This window comes from Copidosoma floridanum, unplaced genomic scaffold (assembly GCF_036245765.1).
Source record: "Copidosoma floridanum isolate Cflo_tuat_1 unplaced genomic scaffold, Cflo_Japanese_pri ptg000019l, whole genome shotgun sequence".
NCBI lineage: Eukaryota > Metazoa > Arthropoda > Insecta > Hymenoptera > Encyrtidae > Copidosoma > Copidosoma floridanum.
This window is the reverse complement of record NW_028321896.1, coordinates 13,678,400-13,701,821: the sequence shown is the minus strand read 5'-3', so window position 1 is coordinate 13,701,821 and position 23,422 is coordinate 13,678,400. Positions and strand designations below refer to the sequence as shown.

General features: G+C 35.3%; 3 protein-coding genes across 4 annotated transcripts in view; all 3 read right to left on the bottom strand.

Moving 5' to 3' along the window:
- Positions 1 to 133: 133 nt before the first annotated feature.
- Positions 134 to 4,773, bottom strand: EF1a-F2 (elongation factor 1-alpha F2). Of its 2 annotated transcripts, none has more exons than XM_014359594.3 (5): positions 4,721 to 4,773; positions 2,666 to 2,842; positions 1,795 to 2,403; positions 1,311 to 1,586; positions 134 to 1,103 (listed from the first exon to the last, which is right to left on the bottom strand). In XM_014359594.3, exons 2-5 carry the CDS (start codon positions 2,807 to 2,809, stop codon positions 747 to 749), a joined length of 1,386 nt encoding a protein of 461 aa, XP_014215080.1. In that variant the 5' UTR covers positions 2,810 to 2,842; positions 4,721 to 4,773; the 3' UTR covers positions 134 to 746. The 2 variants fall into 2 exon arrangements, with proteins under 2 accessions (XP_014215080.1, XP_014215074.1); XM_014359588.2 differs by lacking the exon at positions 4,721 to 4,773 and adding an exon at positions 4,585 to 4,713.
- A 10,307-nt stretch (positions 4,774 to 15,080) lies between these two features.
- On the bottom strand, positions 15,081 to 18,173 carry LOC106644956 (uncharacterized). Its single transcript, XM_023390425.2, has 3 exons — positions 18,144 to 18,173; positions 17,481 to 17,801; positions 15,081 to 15,695 (listed from the first exon to the last, which is right to left on the bottom strand). Exons 1-3 carry the CDS (start codon positions 18,171 to 18,173, stop codon positions 15,081 to 15,083), a joined length of 966 nt encoding a protein of 321 aa, XP_023246193.2.
- Positions 17,723 to 23,422, bottom strand: part of LOC106642513 (uncharacterized) — a 110,813-nt gene continuing 105,113 nt past the window's right edge. The window contains exons 12-14 of the mRNA XM_089592739.1: positions 20,949 to 21,338; positions 18,540 to 18,877; positions 17,723 to 17,801 (exon numbers count right to left, since the gene is read on the bottom strand). Coding sequence (XP_089448865.1) covers positions 18,615 to 18,877; positions 20,949 to 21,338 — 653 coding nt within the window. The 3' untranslated portion in view covers positions 17,723 to 17,801; positions 18,540 to 18,614. The remainder of the gene's footprint in view (positions 17,802 to 18,539; positions 18,878 to 20,948; positions 21,339 to 23,422) is intronic.

Genomic DNA, 23,422 nt, shown 5'->3' with positions numbered 1-23,422 from the left:
TCACAAAAAGAATTGTAACGAGCGTTATTTTAATTATTAGAACAGATGCAGTTAGATTTGCATTGATAATTATCTTTGAAACGATCGGGAAATGAAAGTTAGAAGCACCTGGCTTATAAAAAAAAAAAATGTATAAATGTAGATTGTGTTGTATTTTAAAGATGCGTTTGAAGCAATTGATAAAAAATAACAATGAACAATAATTTAAAAAAAACATTGAGGTGTTTTTCGAATATCGCAGATATAGGATTTTTATTATTTTCGTATAATAATTAGAAAATATAAAGATCGGCTAAGTTAAGTTATTGGTCTTCTTCCACGACGTTGTTATGTTGTTGTTGTTGTTGTTGCTTTGTGAAACTGGTACACAAATGATCAAATAGTTGCAGTGGCGGCGCTCAGCTGGACAACAGCGCATGTCCTATAACGTCGCCTTCTCCGTCGCTCCCAGCCTTCCAGGTTAATAGTCGAGTTTCATACGCGAGGCAGGCGAACTTCCTTTCCTGCGGAACTCTTTGCGATGAAAGAAGTGTCGTCGGAGCCGCCTGGGTAGATGGACGAGCCTTTCAGCCACAGCCGGATAGCTGTTGCTGATATTGCTGGAAGGAAAGGCGCGGCGCAGCGGTGGCGGTAACGTGGGTGGTAATAGGAGTAATATAGCTGCTGCGATAGCTGGCTGCGCCGCCGCTGAAGGTTGAAAGAGCCGGGCATCTGCGGCCGTAGGCTCGTGTGCGCGGAAACTAAGACTACTTCTTTTTCTGGGCCTTTTCAGCGGCCTTGGTGACCTTTCCAGTGACGTCCTTGAAATTGACGGACTTGATGACACCAACGGCGACTGTTTGACGCATGTCACGAACAGCGAAACGCCCAAGGGGTGGGAACTCATGGAAGGACTCTACGCACATAGGCTTGGTTGGGACCAGGTTGACGATGGCAGCATCACCCGATTTGATAGCCTTGGGGTTCTCCTCTGTGGCCTTGCCAGTACGACGGTCGCATTTCTCTTTGATCTCAAAGAATTTGCAGGCAATGTGGGCTGTGTGACAATCAAGCACAGGCGTGTAACCGTTGCTGATTTGACCAGGGTGGTTTAATACGATGACCTGAAATGGAGAAGTTTCAGTTAACATATAACTGTTTTAAAATCCAATTAAATTTTTAGTTAGAATTTAAAGATTTTATTAAGGCACTCAGACACATCAACCATCATAGAAACAAGTCCTCTGGTGGAAACCGCGAATGATGAATCGAGTTTATCATCATAGTGCAAAAATTAACTAATAAACCGTGGAAAAAAATAAATATTTTACCTGAGCAGTGAAATCAGCTGCACCCTTGGGTGGATTGTTCTTTGAGTCACCAGCGACATAACCACGACGCAAGTCCTTGACAGAGACGTTTTTAACGTTGAAACCAACGTTATCTCCGGGTACGGCTTCCGTGAGGGCTTCGTGATGCATTTCAACGGACTTGACTTCAGTGGTAAGACCAGCTGGGGCGAAGGTGACAACCATACCAGGTTTCAAGACACCAGTCTCGACACGACCGACGGGTACCGTTCCAATACCTCCAATCTTGTACACGTCCTGAAATGTACAATCAAAGAATTAATGTAATTTCATATAGATGCACCAATAATTTCGAGAGTAAGTTTATTAGTTATCAGACATCTTCGACCGTCATTGGACAGCGTCCTCCGGTGGAAACCGCGAATGAAGTGGTAGATTTTACATCATTTAAATAAAAATACAACATATTTTACTTATAATAGAAATGATAATTAAAGGTATTTACCTGCAGGGGAAGACGAAGGGCCTTGTCGGTTGGCCTGGAGGGTGGGAGAATGGCATCAAGGGCTTCAATAAGGCATTTACCATCAGCTTTGCCTTCCTTTCGCTCAACCGCCCATCCCTTGAACCAGGGCATTTTGTTGGATGGCTCCAACATGTTGTCTCCGTGCCATCCAGAGATGGGTACGAAAGCAACAGCTGCTGGATTGTAACCGATCTTCTTAATGTAGGAAGAGACTTCTTTTTTAATTTCCTCGAAACGGGCTTCGCTGTATGGCGGCTCAGTAGAGTCCATCTTGTTGACACCAACGACGAGCTGCTTGACACCAAGAGTGAAGGCAAGCAGAGCGTGCTCACGGGTCTGGCCATTTTTCGAGATACCGGCCTCGAACTCACCAGTACCAGCAGCGACAATCAACACAGCACAATCAGCTTGTGACGTTCCCGTAATCATGTTCTTGATGAAATCTCTGTGACCAGGGGCGTCGATGATGGTGACGTAGTATTTCGAGGTTTCAAACTTCCACAGAGCGATGTCAATAGTGATACCACGCTCACGTTCAGCCTTCAGTTTGTCCAAGACCCATGCATATTTGAAGGATCCCTTACCCATCTGTAAATAGAAAATTTGAAATTGTAGATTCTTTTTGTATAAAAGTAACAGGGATTACTTTGTATGTTAGATTCAGACGTATGTAGCCGTCACTAGACAAAAGTCTTCCGGTGAAAACCGCGAATGAATGGTAAGCTGTATCATCATTTATTAAATATCTAGTTGAGGTAAGATACAACAAGTTTCTTGTGGACTCTTGCAAATGATATCCACTTGAAACTTATGTTGGATGCATATTGAAAGGTTGAAATCCAAGGCTTACCTCCTGGGCTTCTTTCTCGAACTTCTCGATGGTACGCTTGTCGATACCACCGCATTTGTAGATCAAGTGACCAGTGGTGGTCGACTTTCCGGAATCTACGTGTCCAATGACGACGATGTTGATATGAACCTTCTCCTTACCCATTTTGATTGATTGTTTATAAAAGTCTGGTCAAATCTGAAAGTGATAAAACAATATGGGTTAATGTAACACATTGTGTAAAGAGCTGTTATGTACGAGTTGTTTATTGTTGAGTTGGCACTTATTTGACTTAAATGAACAGTTTAACTTGCACTCAGACGCATCAGCCGTCAACGGACATAGTCCTCCGGTGGAAACCGCGAATGATGGGGTATTTTTATCATCACAGTGCATAAGTAATAATGAAATTAGGTTAGGTAATAGCAGACCACGTTGTTTAAAGATACAACGGTGGCACAGTGATCAAGTAGTGCCAACGCAAAATAAACAAATAATTATGATCACCCGGGTGATTATGAAAATTACACATGATAAGCCGCTAATTGCCCCTGCGAGTATCAACGACCTAATCTAGTGCCGATCTAATACAAAATATATGCGCATTGGTTTGTGACTTGTTCAACGAAATCTGGCGCAATAAAGTGACCGGTTTGCAAATCCGTACGAAATCCACGTGGCGAGCCCCTCGGTGCTGAACGTTCTCGAAACGGCAGCCATTTTGTACGTTGCGCGAGAACAGGCAGCTGCTGCTGCGTTGCCAAGAGCCATGAGAGAGCGAAAGAAAGACGGGAGAGAGGAAGAGAGAATCCTCCGCCTCTTCTTGGGAAGAGCTGACGCTACAAGCTATCCGGTCTCGTACTTAAAAAATAAAAAATACTTCGAATGTGACTTGTTTCCCTTGCCCGCAAGTACTGACTGTCTAGCAGAACATCTGTCACGGATTTTCTTACTGCCAACGTTCGGCGAACAAAGTCAAAGAGAAATAACATAATAGATAGTCCGAGTTATCCTATAGTCTGTGGAAAATTCGTACTCAAAACGAGCTGGCGAACAATACATGTTGAACGAGAATCAGCGGACTGCATGCGGGTGCCGGAAATATTTTCGCAACGTCGCCATGCTGTCAACAAACAAGAGCTAAATTGTCAATTGTTTTGAACACTGGAATGTTGCCCAGATTGGGAGAACAATCGAACGATAAATTAAAGTGAATAAGGTGGAGACAAAAAAGGAGCAGCCATACGGTGGGCACTTCACACACATACGCGAGCGCGCTCACATGTTGCAGGGGTAGAAATTACTTTGGGAACATGGTATTTTGGAGTCAAGCACATACGGGTTGTGGGAATGGAAAAAGGAATCTCCTCGGTGAACGCCATTTTTGCAGTTTCCGGTATCTCAGCCGTGCTTCTTTCGCTCTCTATCCTTTATCTTCCCGGTGATGATGGCGACGACAACACTTGCACTCTCCGAATAACCTAACGAACTTTGAATCAGGAAAGAGTAATTGCGAGTTAAGGAAGAATAAATCATAGCTTGTACGCTTCGCCGGCACACGTAATGCACTACCGTTCCTTTTACAATTTTATATAGACACGGGGATCTTGCCAACGGCGGCCACACGCCCATGTTGAAAAAAAGGAGTCAACCGGTAAAAAGATGAGGACGTTGGATTATCTCCTGGAAACCGTGCGACACTGTCCAGGTAAAGGTACTTCGAAGAACATAAGAAAACGCCCTAGCGAAAGAGTGTAACCAAGCGTGCGGTGGCCACGCGCCGCCCGGGTTCTCCCATATTTTCGACGTCGGCACAATATCAAACTCCCGAAAATACGGAAAAATATGTTCGCAAGCACTAGCCTAGCGGAGGCCCGCGACTCAAGGCACTATCTACAGATCCGGATGGCAGGAATACGGGTCCAGGGCTCGCGGATTACCTCGATGGCTTCGCCGGGAGTTTTTACTTGTAGCCTCGGCACACACTATTCGTACAATGAACAACGAGCGACGGGCAGACAGCGGTATAGGTATATGTATGTAGGACCAGAGAGACGCGCACACACGACCACTCACCTCCAGATGCTACGACAGAAAGAGACTCAACGAGCTGAAGCCAAGTGAATGTGCGCACGGACGAACGCGACTGGCGGAGGGGACGCATACTCTTTTGCGCGCGCTTACGGCCGCACTTTCGAAAAATCCCGTTTGTCGGAACGCGGAGACAGATTGCTTTGCTTACACATTTTGCAGGTACATGTAACATATGTTTTTCATGGTTTACATTGTGAGACTTTTTTACATTTTTGTCAATAACATAACTCGGTACCTTGCACTCTGACTTGTGAAAATGTGTTCTGTTTGAGCTTGAGTTTAGTGGTATTGAAATAAAACTTTTAGTTTGGACTTGTTCAGAGGGAACTCTACAAGTAATATTGATTGTTCTTCTATGAAAAAAAAAAAAAAAAAAAAAAAATTGCAATACTTTATCGTGTATAACTTTTTATTACTTTGGCGAGGTTATACATCGTGTAATGATGACTTGTTTTCAAGCAGTGCAGCGAAAGTTTTTTGTTTTGAGTCATTTTACGAATTAAAATATGTAAGTAATAAAAACACCCTAAGGTGTAAATATGAATTTTCATGAGTTGAATTAATACAGCATTTTATCCCATTATATAGTAGCAAGACCACCAGTAGTTGCAATCACCTGGTTTGACTAATAAGTTCAGCATTCAGTCCAAGACAGGTATCTATATGCTATACAATTGTTTCATAAAAATAAAATAAAACCCGTTTTTTCAAAAATAAAAGCCTACTACAACTTACAATTTAACTTCAACTTACACTTAACGTAGAAAATACTTAGAAAAAAAAATGATATTTGGATTCAAATTATTTAAAAATAACTGATAAATTTTGATGCAGTGAAAAAACGAAACAAATAGATAGGGAGGCGTTTAGACTATGGACTAATTTTTGATTGTTGAATTTTGTAAGATGTGGAAAATCTTAGCTGTAGGTTAAAACAAGCGTTTTGAGAATCGTTAGGAAAAAATATTGAATTTGGTTATTCACCGGCACTTTGACAAGTATGTACACATTATTTCACCACTTTATGGATTTTTAAAGAACATTTCGATAACTTATCATTAAACATCAAGGAAATCTTAGAAGTCTGAAAAAACCGACGAAAAGAATGTTTGCCCATTAAACATCCGCGTGGTTCCGCACGTACCACGTGCGTGAATCAATAGTGAATCATCATTCATTGAATTTTTAACGTAATGCTAAATATAAGAGTATATAGTTCAATGGCTTTTTTCATCGTACTTGCTCGCATATTTTTACTATCTATTATATAGATGCACGAAATTGAAGTGAAAGGCTCGAGAGCCCGACCACGTGCTCGATCTTTTGCTTCAATCGAAATGCAGAATATTGTTGAGAAAGCACTACTTAACGGTACTTACTGTATTCCTTTCCCTTCTCTACCTCTCCTTTCCAATCGCCGTATTTATTCTCTTGAAAATAACTTTATTTTTAAGGATTTTGAATGTCTACGCGCTCTATTATAATGTATATTGCATAAAAGTGTGCTAAATTTATGACAGAGAAACTTTTTTTTTGAATGTACTTAGGTATACCCGAAATTTTTTTCAGTATTCTTGTTTTTTTTTTTTTTCTTCCGTTTTTCTTTGTTTTGACTATGATTTTTAACTTATGTTCTGTACCAAGGGTTTTATAGTTTTAACGTATCAGTTAATAATGAGTTAATAAATTAAGAATTAAATATATAAGTTTTTGTAACTTAGTAATAATAATAATTATTATTACCATACGATTATTATTATTATTATTCTGATACTAATAAACATCTAAATTTTACATTGTTGTTTAGTTGAACAATAAAAAAAGGCATTTTATAAATGTAAAATAATTAAATCTATTTATTTTTATTACTGGTAATAGTAGTGTGAAAAAGTAAGCAATATCCGTTGAAACTACAAATAAAATGAAAAAAAAAAGAATTATCATGTAAGTGTTAAAAAATTTGTTTGTTTAAGCACAAAATTTATAACTCCACAGTTAAAGATGGTAATCAGCATTTTTTAAATATTACGAACTAAATATGTCTTTTAAATGATCCATATATACTTAGTTTTGCCACGTCAAATAGGTTCGTTACACATAGAGCAAGCAGAATGTATGGACGTAAATTATACTGTTTTTATTGTTCTTATGTACTCATAGCAAATAAATATTGAATATCTTAAATGTCTCATGTATCTATTTAAATACAGTTGTATTTAAATTATTTTATTTATTTTTATTATGAAATTAATTTACTTTTCAGCTTATTTATAGGTAACTTTCTTACCTGTTATTTTGATGGATAATATTGTCGACTATTAAAATTAAAGGCAGGTGTATATGATTACACACGTACAACGATTATACTAAGAAATTGTTTAAGACAATTTTTAAATTTAATAGTTTTTAAGATCTAAAGGCAAACACAAAAATCTAAAAAAATAGAAATTTTTGAATAACAATAATTTTACGCTGAACTTAATTTAAAAATTAACATATTTTTTAACTTTTATTTCATTATTAACATTATGTGTTTTGATTGTTTTGTAACTTTTTTTCAAGTATAATATGTAATTTTCACATTAATTTTGCAAGTATAACGTTTTTGCTATTGTATTTCTTATAATTTGGTATTGTGATATTTATGTATATTTTTTATTATCCTATAAAAAGTCATTTTTGCTATTTATCAAAATATCCCATGTTTTTTTATCATATTTAGTATGGCAAGGTCTCATGATAAAAGAAAAGGATATATACACGTCTGATGGAAATAAGTTATTGATAAAATTTGTCAATTTGTCAATATTAAGCGTGTAATAGGGTAATGTATCTGTATATACATATTTATGCATGTGCGTGAACGAGAGCGTACGATTTTGCACTAGTACGGTCTTGCATGCAACAGTTGTCAGTTGTCACCGCTAAGACTCTCTTCGTCTGTGTTCGTTTTGCTCTATCATGAGAAAGTATTGTGACAATTGTTAAAGTCATTTCGTTTGCAGTACCTATTTCAATAGCTTCCAAGCGAGTAAGCTAGCGCTTGCGTGAATTGGCGATCAGTCATGCGACGACTGATGTTCCGATGTCTTATACATTTTAGGTATTGACACACTCATTTTATGCGTTATTGTCAATCTACATGTAGACGTTTGACCGTATAACACGCTAAATGTATAAAATTTAATTTCAACAATTTTTTTGCAAGTACAAAATGGTATGTGTTGGTTTGAGCCTATGAGCTGACTCTGCAAGTACCAGATTAATTCTATAATAATACGTGTTTTAAGAAAAAGTAACTCTATTGAATGTATGATAATTGATATTGTTTATGTTATTTTAGATATTAATATTTTATGCGAATTTTTCCATGTAAGCATGTTAAGATGAAATTTTTTTGAATTTTTGTAGCCTCCCCGCATTTTCAAAAATTTTTAAATGAATTTCATTTTACAAGCTTATCTAAAATTCGATAAGATGAATTTTTTTATTTTTAGTGTTATTTTTGTTGTGGTTGACATTATTATAATATAATAAGAATAATAATAAAAATTTTAGTATTATTTCTTTGACTACTTTCGTTATCAATATTTGTGGGTATTATTGTATTATCTCTTATTATGTATTTGCTGTCATTGTTATGTAAACCTCTATGGATTCGATTATATTACGTTACAGATGCGTGAAATAAAAAATAATTTTGTACCACACTCTGTACACTACCAAATCTCCAGTGTTGTGTTGCAGATGGTACAATTTAATGCTTTAAACAGATTGCAAGCTTCGGCCGGAGTAGTGCGTTCTTGAGTTATTGGCGTATCGAATTTATTCAACAATTTATACATCAACATTTTATAACATGAATATGTTTTCTTTATTATAAATTTCATAACTGTGTAATATTAAATATTGTCTCAAAATTGATGTTGAATGAATATGTAAACAAGGATATTTTCCATAAAAATATAGAGTAATAAATAAATGCATCGTACGATCTTTACAAGAAATAAATATCCCATTATATTACATCTGATAACGTTACTGGTTGACAGTCATGTTCAGTCCAAATATAATGTTCTTTAACTTTTGATTCACAACATTTCCTACAGAGGACGTTGTTACGTTGTCCAGTTAGAATAAAATTCATAAGTACATATGGATTAAAATGAATTATAATTACAACGTTTATTTCTTGAATGACTGTTTTTCAAGTTCTTAAACACATCTTTCGTAATTATTATGGCATAATGAACGTACATTTGATGAATAAAACAATTATTAACTTATTTTCTATCAACTTGATACTACCTAGAGTTGGTAAAAAAGGGAGTAGCAAATTTTTCAGTTTGGCTTTTAGCAACCATACATAAAAGCGAATAACGAATTATTTATTAACAAATTTTCAATGACCAATATAGTTACAGAAAATGTACTTACCCATTCCATTTTGGTAAAAAAACTCATTACATTTACCTTATTTCTAAATATTTAAGACTTATACTAAACTACATGGCATAAGCTAAACCGAACTTATGATTGGTTTCAATAACACTGTGATTTCTTTATCAAAATTTGTACAAAATAACGCAGGATTTGGAAAAATCTTATTTATTTATTTTTTTTTACACCAGTAAATCACATCAGATACTAGTAAATTTTGTAATATCAGTTCTTTTTTTTTTTTTTTTTTTTTTTCATAAAAAGTTATAATAAGTTCATCAGCTATTTAAGACAAAATCACTACTTAAAAAACGATAATTCTAATAAAATATTTTAATGAAATCGCAAATTTCTGATAGTATAACCATGAACTATTTTTAGATGAATTTTTAAGTTGGTATGTTATGTAAAAATAAATGTGGTAATCTAATAAAACAAATATCTTACCAAATATTGATCTTTTAAAAAACTTCTTTTTTCATAGTTTTCTAACATATCTGTCTAATAATAGCTGAAACTCAACAGCTTAATGTTCATGCATTCCAAACATAATAACAAATTTTAAACGATATACATTAATAGAGAATTTTTTTTATTTCCTGTAATATTTTTGAAAGTTAGCATATTTTTGTAGTGATACTATTTTTTTTCTCACCATTTAATCAAAAATATTTAAATAAACTTGAAGGTGCACTAGTTTTATAATTGATGCAAAGCCTTACCTAAAATTAAAAAAAAATTTATTTATGATCTCTTTACTATCAGCCTAAATTAGTGAGAAATCAAATTATAAAAATCAAAATGCAAGGTTGCATATTGTACGTTACAACAGTTATTATTTTAAAGCATTGGTAAAAAATTATTATTGATTACATTACATACGTAACAATAACAGTAGACAGGAATGAGATTTTAGGATCATGAAAGAAAAAAACAGCTGAGATTATGATTTCGATCTTTTCTGTATTTTTATTTGTCGAGTTTCTATTTCATTTTCATGACGAGACATTTGATCGTACGATAATGGGCCCAGTCACGCATATATAATTCAATTGGTGATAGATAAAAGAGAAAAATGTGAAAAAACACAGATTTTTGGACGCACATCTTCTCCAAAAAATTTTTTTCATCACTATTATATACATACACACGTACACACACGTGCTAAATCTTTTATCTTCCGTTTTTTATATACTTATATGGGCGAGTGCACACATTGTTGTACTCGTTTAGAAGAAAAATGAACTCAACGCCCCCTCTCAACATGGGTTCTAAATCTCTTTTTTAATCGGTTACTCGCACAAGTTAAAAATTTAATGAGCTCCCGCCTACGCATGTCTATAAAATACGACATGTTCGTAATTATTAATTTATCATATTGGGAGGAAAAATGTGCACGACGATCATGAGATTTTCAATAAACACACACTTTTTACACATACATACCCAAATTTTAACACTCGTGGCTCGTTGTTTTTTGGCAACTCGATTTATTCGTTTTTGTTTAAGTGGTTTAGGTTTATTTTTATTTTTATTTATATTTATTTTATTCTTTTTAGAACTGTTTCTTACGTCGTATAAATATGATTGGTCGCATGCATATATCATACAAATACCTCTCACCCGTATATTAACTTCTTTTTTTTTTTTTTTTTTTTACTTTGGAATACACCACCTAACTGCACTTTGAAATTGTGCACTCTTTTACTATGTATATTTATGTATAATTTTTTTTTTATTTGTATAATTGCGTCACCTGTTTTTTTTTTTTTTTCTTGTCTTGCCCTTATATGTATGTATATCATCTACATTATCTTATACGTATTTACAAAAGGTCATTGGTTTTTATTTCAATTTTAATTTTAATTTTAATTACTTTTTATATTTATCATTAGTATCGCAAATATTTAATCCTATGATTTTATTCTTAACTTACCGTTCGAAAAAAAAGTTTATTAGTTTCTGAAATCTATTATCGAATCTTTTTTTTTTTCCCTTATTATAGTTACCAGTTGTGTGCATTTTATTATCAGTATTATTATTGTATTGATTTCACATTGAAATAAGGAAAACTTTCATCGAAAATGTAGCTTATTGACTAGCGATAAAATGCAAATAAATATTTTTTGATCGTTCATAATAATTAAAAGAAATTATTTAAGCCAAGAAAAAACTGTTTCGTGTAAAAGAATTTCATAAATTAGTGCCAAAATTCTAATGTCATGAGTGACTTGAATCACGCCGTCAAAAAGCTCTCATATATTTAAATAAGATGCACACTTTTCTAAGACATAACCTTCTCCTTCTAATTTTTGTTTTTTTTAATCACATTTTTTTTAGTTTATTCTCTTTTTGTATTAGCCCTGAAATGTGAAGTAAATGAGGAAAATAAGGGAACGGATAATACTTTTTCTTTAAAAAAAAAAAAAAAGACAGCCTCCTTAAAATTTAAATTACGAACTAAGTAAAGTCAAAAATATGAATATTTTATGCTCAAACTTTAAAAAACGTAGTACAAACACTACTTGTGTATATATATACATATGTACGAGTAACAAGTAATTAAAAATTTGTTTTAAAGACTTGATATGGTTGGCAGTTTTTTAAGATCTTTGAAAAATTAATATACTCTTTACTTTTTTTATCTTAAACAGTTCGTAAGTTTTCTGAGTGTACTTATCAACTGAAAACAAGCTAGAGATACATTTACTATTTTGTGATTTGTAACAATAATATTGAATAGCAATTAGAATTATGCAGGGCATTTAAAATTTTCAAAGACTGTAAAATTTTTTTTAAATTGAGGCCCCAATTCTACCAACGAAAACTGTTATAAACAACAAAAATTTGATTAAGAAATGGCCTAATTTTTTTGTTAAAATAGTAATTTTTAATTCAATATTTTTAAATAATAGTTTTTTTACTCCTCCTCTAATTTACAAAAATTAACAATCTCATTGAATGATCACGCAGTGCGTTTGCAAAATAATACTCAAAATCCGCGCTTTTCGTTTTAGCTCCGGTGAAATAAAGTTAACGAATTTTTTAAAGTAAGAAACATCGACGTTGGATCAGCCTCTCTCTCGTTATCCGTATTTATATAACTTTATTGGCACTTGCACCAACTTTATAATACAATTGTATATAAAATAATATTAATAATAACAATAAAAATTGCAATATTAATAAATATAATAATAATAATGGTGACAACAATTATAATCTATAAATTTACATTCGACTTTCGCGTTTTTATATATTTTTATACTTTCATAACGCTAATAAATATCTGAATAAAATTAATAGATATTCATTAATAAATTTTAGTAATCAATGATTCCCAAATAGTATATTGATGGTAAAGAACTAGGTTATAATAGTTTAAGATAGTATTTTGATCGATATAATCAGCTGGCGTACTAAAGTGCATTTAATGTGTCAAGAAAACCTTTACTGAAGCTTCGCATAATGGTTTTTCGGCGAAAAAAACGGATTTTCCTGATCTATTAGTGTTCATGACGTATTATTTATTATTTATTATGGTGCAAATTCATAACTAATTTCTTTAATTTTAAGAGATTTTTCAATTTTTTTTTTTTTTTGCGTGCGTAATCACAAATAATTATTTAAAATAAATTAAAATGAATTATATTTTTGTATAGTTTAAAAAAAAAATCGAAACCTAGTAGCAGAATTTAAACTGTTTAACTGATGTTTATTCTACGAATTACTGTCTGTAAAAATTCACATCAGCACTTGACATTATCCTACGAGTTGATGGCAATGTTAAAATTGTCCAAATATAAGGAATGGATCGCTTTTATCAAGGTGATAAAACATATAAATGTCTTTTAAATGAGCAATTCATCTTTTTATCATCGTAAATTACAAAAGTATCAAGCAGTCTGTCAATGTCATTGACTGTTTTATCGTTATTACTATTATTTGTTTTTATTTATCAATTATTAATATTTTTTATCAACTTTATTTATTAATTTTTCTTTTTTATTATCACGAGTGTCGATGGCGGGCTTTTAAATCATTCTACAATTAATTATGTTTTTCTTCAATGATTATTTAATTCTAAACGTGTAAAATACGCATTCGATGCTGCTTTAAAATTAACTATTAGTCAAATTTTATTTGCTTGCTTATGTTATGCTTATCTCTTCATTTTCGATTATTTAATGACAGAATTGGATTTCCCGCAGCATACAAATACTAACTATATACGGTACGCTTATTCGCGTTGTTATTACAAGTTATTGTTACTAAAATTAAGGTGGCAGTCAAATATTATGCTTTTTGTTCGGCACCCTTGGTTTTTTGCTTGCATCTGTTTGCTGTCAAGTTATTATTTTCTTCAATGAAAGACTAGAAGTTTTGAAGCTGCGTTCAATTGTTGTTTTTTCATCTCGAAGATGTTTATGATAATTTAAAATATGATATTGTAAATATTTATAGAAGTATCGATGCTACTATTTTTCGATTCTCTACCATGTACTTTACGGGCATTCGTTAAAGAATAACATTGCACAATTAAATTAAACATTTTTAAATACGGAGAATTTTTCAAAATCATTGTGAGAAATCAGTTTCACTAACCACACGTACCGATGTACCAAAATTTTTCTGTAAACGTACTTTTATTGTTAACTATGGCATGTCCAATTGATTTGCCCACTTTTAATTACTATTGCTCTCGCAAGAGCCTACGTATTGGCTCATTTTCTGAATTTTGGCTGTCCTATTTTTTTTTCTATCAATTTTTTTGTAATTTTGTTGGTCCCGAACGCCTTGTATTTGACGAAATTTGATGGATTATTTCATGTATTGTGTATATGCGCGGATGTGTGTGTATGTACACGGGACCTACACTACTTTTTTAATCTCCATTTATTACATTACAAGTGCATCGAATATCGTTATATCACTTGTGCCTACAACTCACGTTAATTATGTTAACTTTTTGTTGAAACTTTGTTTCATGACATACCATCTTCGTGTTTCACATGTGCAATTGTTAGTATTAAATTTCTGATCTTGTCGCTTGCTACCGTATTACTTTGTATTAAATGACAATTAAGTATCAACGCAATCTCTTTTTTTTACAGCTATTCGATGACGCTCTCGCTAATTTTTCTTCGAAATTTTTATTCTTCGGTGTTTTTTGGCAGTTTATACGTATTTACATGATAAATGGCTTTTTTGATAAAAGCCAACGTTATACGTCAGCTTGCCATTGACATCGTTCGTGGCTCGCAACACTTTTTTTTTTTTTTTTTTTTTTTTGTATCACAAAAAATGTATGAATCAACAGCATCAGAATCAAAGGTTTCACTCTAAATTATAAATAAATGAAATACGCTAAATCCACAAAAATTAACGTGCAAATTTTCAAATACACAGACCAGGTATTCTTGTTTCTTCAACATACACCGCTTCGGAAAAATAATTGGCCTGCAATCGAAGCGTAGTTAGTTCAAACTTGTATAATTTAAGTAATTTGATAGCTGGTTCGATGGACATTTAAAAACTCTTGACTTTGAAAAATCGTGCACCACTTTTCGTTTGAATGATGAAAAGTCAGTACCATTGAAATCAATTAAATTCGTATACCTATTAATTTACAATCGTCATAACGATGAAGTGCGTAATAACAATAGTGATAATAATAATAATAATAATAATAATAATAACAATTTCATGCACGCACAACTCGTAGAGTCTGCTGGTGGTTGTTGGACTCGAAACATCTGAAAAAGCTACGTGGTTTCTACTTTCGTATTAAAAAGTACAAATTCGGCTGCTCGTTAAAACATTGACACGGTTACACGCGACCCACACCGAAAATTATTGGCTGCGATAAATCGATGACGAGCCGTTAAAATGCCCATCCCACTCACGCGAACAGGACTATCGTGTAGCCGAGGAACCTGCTCGACTTTTGCTCCTGCTGTCGGTGGGGCGAGGGCTGCGGCCGGGTCGGCGAGGATGCCCCATTGACGACCCTCCCCGAGGCGTTGCCCTCGTCGTCGTTCTCGCTTGCAGTCGTGTCGCCCTTCACCTCGACGATGGTAGCCAGCCTCGGGCCCAGTGTTCCCGCCTCGCTTTCGGCCGTAGTCGTGGTGGTCGTGGTCGTCTCGTCCGACTCCTCCTCGAGCGAGCGGTTGTTCAGGTGTATGCGCACGTTAGCGTCCACCGGGTGATGGGCCTTGGCCGGAGCGGTAGGGGCCGTGGGAGGGACAAGAGCGGCAGGGGCCTCGTCGTCGTCGGTGGTCGAGGTGACCGCGTGCTCGCAGTGGGGACAGCACAGCTCGGCTTGGCAGCTGAAGCAGATGAGGTCGCCCTCGTCCGTCTCCGAGAGCTCGCAGTGGGGACACCGAGGTTGCTGCCGGGGTTGGGACGATGCCAGTCGACGGCTCGGCTCTTCGCAGTGGGCGCACGCTGGCGAATCCTCCGAGCTTTCGCGCTCGAGTTGGACCCGATGGTGGTAATGATGCTGCTGGCGGCGATCCTGTGGGCCAGATTGTGGTTTTGTGAGGTTGGCCTTTTTTTCCCGATGGGGAGACTTTGTGCGTTACGGGTATGCATGAGATCATAAATTTACCCCAGTTATCGGGGTATCAAAAAAATTGGACGTGGTGCTTGACCAAAAGTTTTGGTGTTTATTACTCTTGCTGGGTTAATTTTTACAGTTTCAAGGGCAATAACAGTTTTCTACCAGGAAATATAAGACATACCTGTGAATTTTAATTTTAATGGGGTGCAAACAATTAATCACGTGGGATGGATACACATATATAATGTTTGGTGTTTTATAGGTACCGTTGTTTCCTTTGTGTTTATACTCATTATGATTTGTATAAGCGCCATAAAGTGGCCTTGATTTTGTCATTATTCTGATAGCAGTGAACTTATGATTTGGCACGCATTTTTTTTTTCTTTTAATCAAGAAAATTAAATATTTTTCTCACAAACACTCGAGCGATGTCGGTTCCAGACCTTACTTTGAAACAGCTTCTCACAACTTGCAGTTTTAAAATCGGATCTGGGGCCAGTCTGATGTCACTCGCGCGCACATGAGTAAGCGAAGTATCTTATCACGTATTGATTAAACATGTTTATAAATACACAAAAATTAAGAAATACGTGCTTATATCATACAGCAACATGACCTCATTATTTGTCAGGTAACAGTACCCTCCTTTTTTTACCAAATTTATTTTTAAACTACCACTTTTCTTCTCTAATGTTAAGAGTGAATGTCCCATTATTTTCGAAAATTCTCTATTGTACATTGATCATATTTGTATATTGGATTACTCTCCAACAAATTCTTGGTAATTTTTTATTACATAAATTACTGCTCGCGCGCTAAATCGACATCAAATATAATTAAGAAATTGAATAACATAATATATGGAAATATTCAATAAAAAGGAATAGGTCACTTGGCAGCAGCTTTTTTCATTTGGAGGAAGGGTTATTGATACATGTGCCGTAGGAGTATAGTGATGTTTGTAATATATAACACAGAATGGCTGATAACAAACTTTTGTAAACATTGAGCAAAAAATTTTTTATCGACAAACATTCATAAACGGTATGCGCCAAGCATTATTGTGCACTGCAGCTCTGTTTACATCAGTGACAGGGTAAGTGAACATTGAAATTTCTGGGTTTCATAAAAAGTAGGTACGTACTGTAGTAATAAAACTCGTAATACACGCTGTACCGGCGTATTAAAAACTTTTCCGATACTGTACAATTTTGCTCGTACGTAATTTATTCTCTCTGGGCTTATAACTTTTTTTTTAATTTGTTGTTTTTTTTTTTTTTTTTCTATTGGATGCCCCGTTACGACCAAACTTTTCACATTAAAAATCCATATGTGAATCCAATCGAGAGGCCCGGGAACGACGGCGACTCTGTAGAATGAGTGGTGTAGTTGTTCTTAAGAATTGCAGTATTTGTTTTTACCAAGTTTTAAAAATTTATCTATTTTTTTAAGTACCCTGTTAATTTTTATTTGTTCGCACATGCACATTTTGACGTACGAAAGTAGCTATGGATCAAGTTAAAATTTATTGGGATTGAAATTTTATCAGATTCCTTCGAAAACCAAGATGTTGATGAAATTTCAGTAGTAGAGGCAAATGATTGGTCAGACATCAATGATTTACTCAAGGCCGAAAAATGAGGCTCCAATAAAAATTTTCCCTCGATCCACTTTATCCGTGCTATTCATACGAATGGACTAAAAGCGTTAAAAAAAAAAAAAAAAAAAAAAAAAACTTACACAGGCATGATGGAATCGCTCCTCGACGTAGCGTCCAGTCACAGCACTTGGTGTACGAGGCCTGATGGCGCAAGTTCGGCTTCTCTGGTCACACTCGCTGCACAACAATAGGTTCGACTTGCTGCCCGGCTGAGATATCGAGTAGCCATTACACGTAAGCGTGGCACTCGGCTCGACAATCTCGTCCAGTGCAGTGACCATCCCCTCGTCCTCGTCGCTCTCGAAGAGACGTTGGCTCAAGCTCCCGATCGACTTGGTGTCGCTAGTCACATCCAGACCCACTGGCTGCTGGTGTTTTTGTTGTTGCTGCTGCTCCTCTTGCTGTTGGGTTCATGGATTTTATGGCTTGTGAATTAATTTTTTCTTTTTTCAAGGAACCGAACTGCCGAGAGAACGTTTTCACGAGGCGGCGCTCGAGATCGTAAAACTCGGTGATTTGGGGCTTTTATGACTCGCAGGGGTGTTTTGCGAAGAGAAGCACGGATTTTATGGCGCAATATGGTTTAACAGTTAAAAAAAAACTTTACCGAGTATCGTTAAGGTTTTATTGAGGGGATGAGAAAATTCAATACTTTTTTTTAATTTAAAAATTTCATCTCGTTATATGATACTCGATAGTATTGCATGAAAAATTCATTACTATAGGTGATGCGCATCACTTGCAATGAAAGTCTTATAACTGTTTAACGCCATGACGATCGTTATTTTCTGTAATCCTTGATTTACTCTTCATTTCTGAGGGTAATACATGGATTCTGAAAATTAATTGGAATCCGAGAGATGGTTTTTACAATACCTCACAATAGAAGATAGTGTCCTTGGAACTATCAAGAACCTTATTTTGTGTAATCTAATGAGTGGTAGAGTACAAAAAAATTTTTGTTATTCCGAAAATCAATGAGAATGACAAATTTTATAGAGATAAAAATAGATTGAAAAAAACGCCTTGCGCGATCCCCTTGCTTTAGAAATAAGAGCAAAAGGCAAACTAATTTCTCTAGAGCAATAATAATAAGCAAGAGAAAAAAAAAAAAAAAAAAAAAAATTGTTTGATCATACCCCGTGCTCCTGCAGATATCGGCGTATCCGCTCGAGCCGCGAGTTGCCGCGCTCAGCACGCGGCCCGGTCTCTCGTTAAATGATGCTCTCCCTGTTGCGCTCGACGTCCTCGATGCTCGAGGTCGAGCTGCCCCCGCATATCTGCATCTCGATCTCGGCCAGCCTCGACTCCACCTCCGACTGTTTTTTGCTCAGCATCTCGCTCATCGTCGCGTTCTCCGACTCGAGGCACACCAGTCTGTTCCTCAGGTATTTTATCTCAGCCAGCAGGGGCTCGTGACCGTACAGTGGCGTCGTTCCCTCGCTCACCAGTTGCGTCATGCTGTTGCAAGACACTCCTATGCGTGAAAAAATACGTGCGTACTGAGTAAAAACAACTTTTTTTTTTTTTTTTTTTTTTTTTTTTTTTTTTTTTTTTTTTCGTGCACAGGATACAATAGCGAGAGTTGATGGGTATACGGTTCATTTTGGAAGATTGTGTAGTGTCGATTATTGTGCTGGGTGTTTTTTTTTTTTTTTTTTTTTTTTCTTGAGAAAATAGAAGTATTATAGAGTTTCTAATACTGTAGTGTATTTAACATCGATGCATCTCAATATACAATCATGCAGCACTTGGATTCTTCCATGCGTTTTTATTTGAAAACGGTGACCTCGTAAACTGTTACAAGCAGAGCAAATGAGAAAAAATTCAAAGCATTATCTGTATACATCAAAGGCGATACGAAAATTCATCTGTCGAGATTTTAAACGGTATGAACTTCACATTTTTCAAACCATTCACAATCACACGAAAAATAACTTCCTTTTTTCATCTTCATCACGAAATACTCTCATTCTCATTCAAACGTAACTGGCCCAGTTCGTTATTTCTCTCTCTCTCTCTCTTCCTCTATATTTCTGTAACTTTATATTTTGTACTTGAGTCCCGCACTAAAGGCTTTTGTCCTATTTTATGAGAAAATAAAACGGTCGGTGCAGCGGTGTGCAGGATGCCAAAAGAAATTGCTAAAAACAAAAACTTGCCAACAGGAGGGAGAGTGACAAGAGATAAGGGTAAGGAAAGACCCTTTCATCGAAAAAGGCCAGACACTGGTTGATCAACGATTCGCGCGGTCCTCAATGAAAAACCAATTTTTCCCGGGCCTTGACGCGTAACGTCGCCCGGCATTGGATCTCCATCTCCTTTTTTCCCGGAGAAAATCCGAGTAATTAGCAGCTGCGCCAGCATTAGTGGAGGCTCTCTTAACTTCGGGAATGGTTAGATGTGTGTATATGTACGACTACTATACGTTGGATTCGAGCTGATTGTTATCGACAGACTTCTGGTACTGCGTATTGTGCGCGTTGTTGAAGCCTCTTTCATTTATTTATGCGGTTATTGTGTGCATCTTCTCATTGTGATACGCGTATCAACATTGATTACGTTCTTTCGTGCGAGTGCACTTGCATCCATCCAAAATTTGAATTTGATGTTCCTAGCTTACTCGGTAAACGTCTGTTTTTATTCCTTATTGTCTTATCGCTACTTGGACGTTACTACTGTCAGGGTTTTCTTCATTAAGCAAAAATCATTCCAACAGATTTAAAGACTATAGTTGCAGTGAGTATCTATCGGGCCATAGTCGAGAGAGAGAAAGCTGTGGATGTATATAAGTTTGTTTTAAGGGAGCCATTGGAATTTATCCCGTGGATTGGTAAAAACTCCAAAGGAGCAGATTAATTAGCGCTGCCGCAATATGCGCCCAAGTATTCGCCGACAATCTCAAGCTCGAACCGAATTACACTCGGTGTGGGGAGAAAACTTTCGAGAAGTTTCGGATGATTAAGACAATTTTCCCGGCTCCTCCTCGACCTAATAATCATCGCTGCACCGCTAAGACATTGCACGCGTAAAAACTGTTTTGCTTCATGCTTTTTGTAAAAACGTCCTGAATACTGTACGAATAACTGGATGATCCTTTAAACGTCTACTTGTAATAATTTTAACTACACAAAAGGAGAGTTGATCTAAAAAAAAAAATAATAAAAAAAAATTACCATGCAAACGAACAATCGGATAAGTCGTGATATTAGTTATACTAGTCTAATTTACACAGGGTCACCAAAAGACTATACGTACAGCAAGTCACTAAATGACAAGGTTCCAGATGTAAAAAAAAAAAAAAAAAAAAAAAAAAAAAAACATGTAACCAAGGTTTTGCGTGACTCATGAGGCATGTTGGCACATGTATTTCAGTCACTCGAAAAATAGAAACGTAAGAGAAACAAAAGGAAGAAGAAAAAAAAGCTAAAGATCGAAATGAACGATTTATTCCATACACAGGTTTCACAATGTGGACAATGAAGTGAATGGCGGGGGGCTATGTGACTAATGAAAGATGGGCAAGGTACTCGAGCGAGCCGTCTCACCCGAGTGCGTGGACTGTCGTCCTGTAGAAAACTGTCCGGTCCCGGCAGCCAAGTGAGCCGCTGCTCTGGTGGTCGCATCCTCGCTGCTCCTTCGGCTGCTGGTCCCACTCGCGGGGCTGGATTGGCTGGGCCTGTGCTGGTGGTCGTCCTGTTGTTGAGTCGCGGCGGGGCTTGTTGACAGCGACGTCGTCATCGTCATCATTCTCGTGCCGCTAGTCTGGAGGGTGGCCGGTGTGATGGGCCGCAGTGGACCTCGGGGACTCGGGCTCGGCGAGAAGAGGGATCGCGTCGTCGGGCGTGCATCCAGCGACGATACGACCATCTCCTCCAGGGGCACACGGTCCCTGGATTCCACCAAACCTGGTGTGCTCTGGCATCTGCCCATTGCCGCTGTAGGTATACGATACAGGTGTATACAGGACCACCCAAGGTCATGTTTAATACCCCGCAGCTGTCATACTACTGTACGTGTTTTATAGCGTCTTTTTTTTTTTTTTTTTTTTTTTCTTTACAAATGTTTACAACTGGTAATTGATATAAGTTTGAATTTCACGTTAAACTTTACGTCATTGTTTTTAAAATTTATTTTGTAATTTTAAAAATTAGAGTATAATCATGTTACCGTAACATTTTTAGGATTTTATCTAATGCAAATTTTTAGGAACACATTTAAACAACTGTATTTTTGTAAAGATTTTAGCTATGTACTCTGAAAAATTTGTGTTCTTGAATATTCTATGTACATTTTACATTGATATGTGTTAGTAGTCCTTAAAATTTTTAGAGAGAGATCCATAAAATTGTACTACTAAATAATTGAGAGAAATCAATAAAATTAACGATGTATTTATGTTTTTTTTAATTACGAGTTTCAATGTCGGTAGGCCCTGTAATTCACTTAGTTTAAGATACATATTTCTTAATATATACTGCGCGTACGTATTTTATGTATAACATTAGTTACACACTAATTCATCTATCTCATTGGATTTATATGCAACTAAATCTCCCTTTTAAATAAGTTTGTACGATAAAAATTATCGGCTAGCTATTAAAAATTCACGTAAAACAACTGAAACAATTTTTACGTATTCACTTCCTCATGTGATATCTAAGAAAGTCCCTTTTCCAGAAACGTAATTCGATCTATTTCATTTATTTAAATATATTTTCTTTTAATTATTTTTATTATATTTACAGTTAAAAATCAATGTAAAAAATTAGAAATTATGATATAAAAATGTTAGAAAAAAAAACCAATACAAATATTGAAAATAGTAGGTTACTAATTAAAATTCTTCGTCAATTTTAATAAATTAAAATTTAAAAAAAAATTGTTTAAGAAAAAATGTTTTTTTTTTCAAAACAATTTTTCAAACCAATGAATAAATTTAAAACATTTTTTATTCACAATCACGAAACGAGAGATTTCATATTATTAATGAAATTGAATTGAACAGGCGTGCATACTTAATTAATTCAATAGCTCAAGTATAAACCAAGAAAGTAATAGGTAAACGTAGTTTCTTTACTAAAATATATTTAAAAAAATAAGGCTACTTGAGACATCTAATTACAATTTAGAAAAATATTTAATATTAAATTCTCTTGATAAGTTACAAAAAAAGTAATGAATTTTCATTCATCTTGAAAATAAAAAATAAAAATAAAAATAATAAAATGACTTATTACTTAATTGAAGTAAAAAATTGTATCATTATTTACACCATCATTTGTATGCATAAGTATGTATATGTATAATCGTATGGTATCATCGTGGATTTTCATTGTTATTTTAGGCTGTGTATCTTGTTCGAGTCTGTATTATGTTTGTTTCAGCTCACCGTTATTTTACTTTTTTTTTGTATTGTAGATGTCGAGGAATAAAATGATTGCACAGTATAGATATACGTGTGATTTTATAAAAAGGTTAAAAATAACATTAAATATGCGAAGAAAACGACTTAATACTGAATTTTGAAACACAAGGGCTTTATGTGACAAAAAAAAAACTTTTTCTCTCCATCACGTCATTATTGAGTGTTGATAAGATAGTACGTAATGTACGAGTTCGAAAAACGAAACACTCACATAGACACAGAGGCATACAACCACCCATGGATTACCAATTGCTAACTCATTTGCCGCGGTAATTGACAATTAAATCAAACCGAAAACTGTCACTCGCGATGAACCACATTAATTAAGCTGAGCGCGAAATTTATACTACATCGGGGCGTGAGCGGGCAGAGAGAGAGAGAGAGAGAGAGAATATTCGATTCGTTTTCCGATTCCACGCGTAACATTGTTACACGCCTACAAGAAATTCGATTATGGAAATGCGCGTCATCAATGTAATTTGCGTCGAGCCTTGCCGTCGTACGGCTACATTACGTTAAACTTGACACTGGAAAATATTGCAATCCCATGCTAATCAAGTGTACGCCAACGTGTATCGCGTTATCGCATTGATC

What these genes read in the sequence shown, in the direction of transcription:
- EF1a-F2 (XM_014359594.3), bottom strand. Translation starts at nt 2,809, where the DNA reads ATGGGTAAGGAGAAGGTTCATATCAACATCGTCGTCATTGGACACGTA. An exon ending in TCGAGAAAGAAGCCCAGGAG is followed by an intron (nt 2,404 to 2,665) that starts GTAAGCCTTGGA and finishes TTCTATTTACAG; the next exon opens with ATGGGTAAGGGATCCTTCAA. An exon ending in CCCTTCGTCTTCCCCTGCAG is followed by an intron (nt 1,587 to 1,794) that starts GTAAATACCTTT and finishes TGTACATTTCAG; the next exon opens with GACGTGTACAAGATTGGAGG.
- LOC106644956 (XM_023390425.2), bottom strand. Translation starts at nt 18,173, where the DNA reads ATGGCGTTAAACAGTTATAAGACTTTCATT. An exon ending in ACAGTTATAAGACTTTCATT is followed by an intron (nt 17,802 to 18,143) that starts GCAAGTGATGCG and finishes TGAACCCAACAG; the next exon opens with CAAGAGGAGCAGCAGCAACA. An exon ending in AGCGATTCCATCATGCCTGT is followed by an intron (nt 15,696 to 17,480) that starts GTAAGTTTTTTT and finishes TCTGGCCCACAG; the next exon opens with GATCGCCGCCAGCAGCATCA.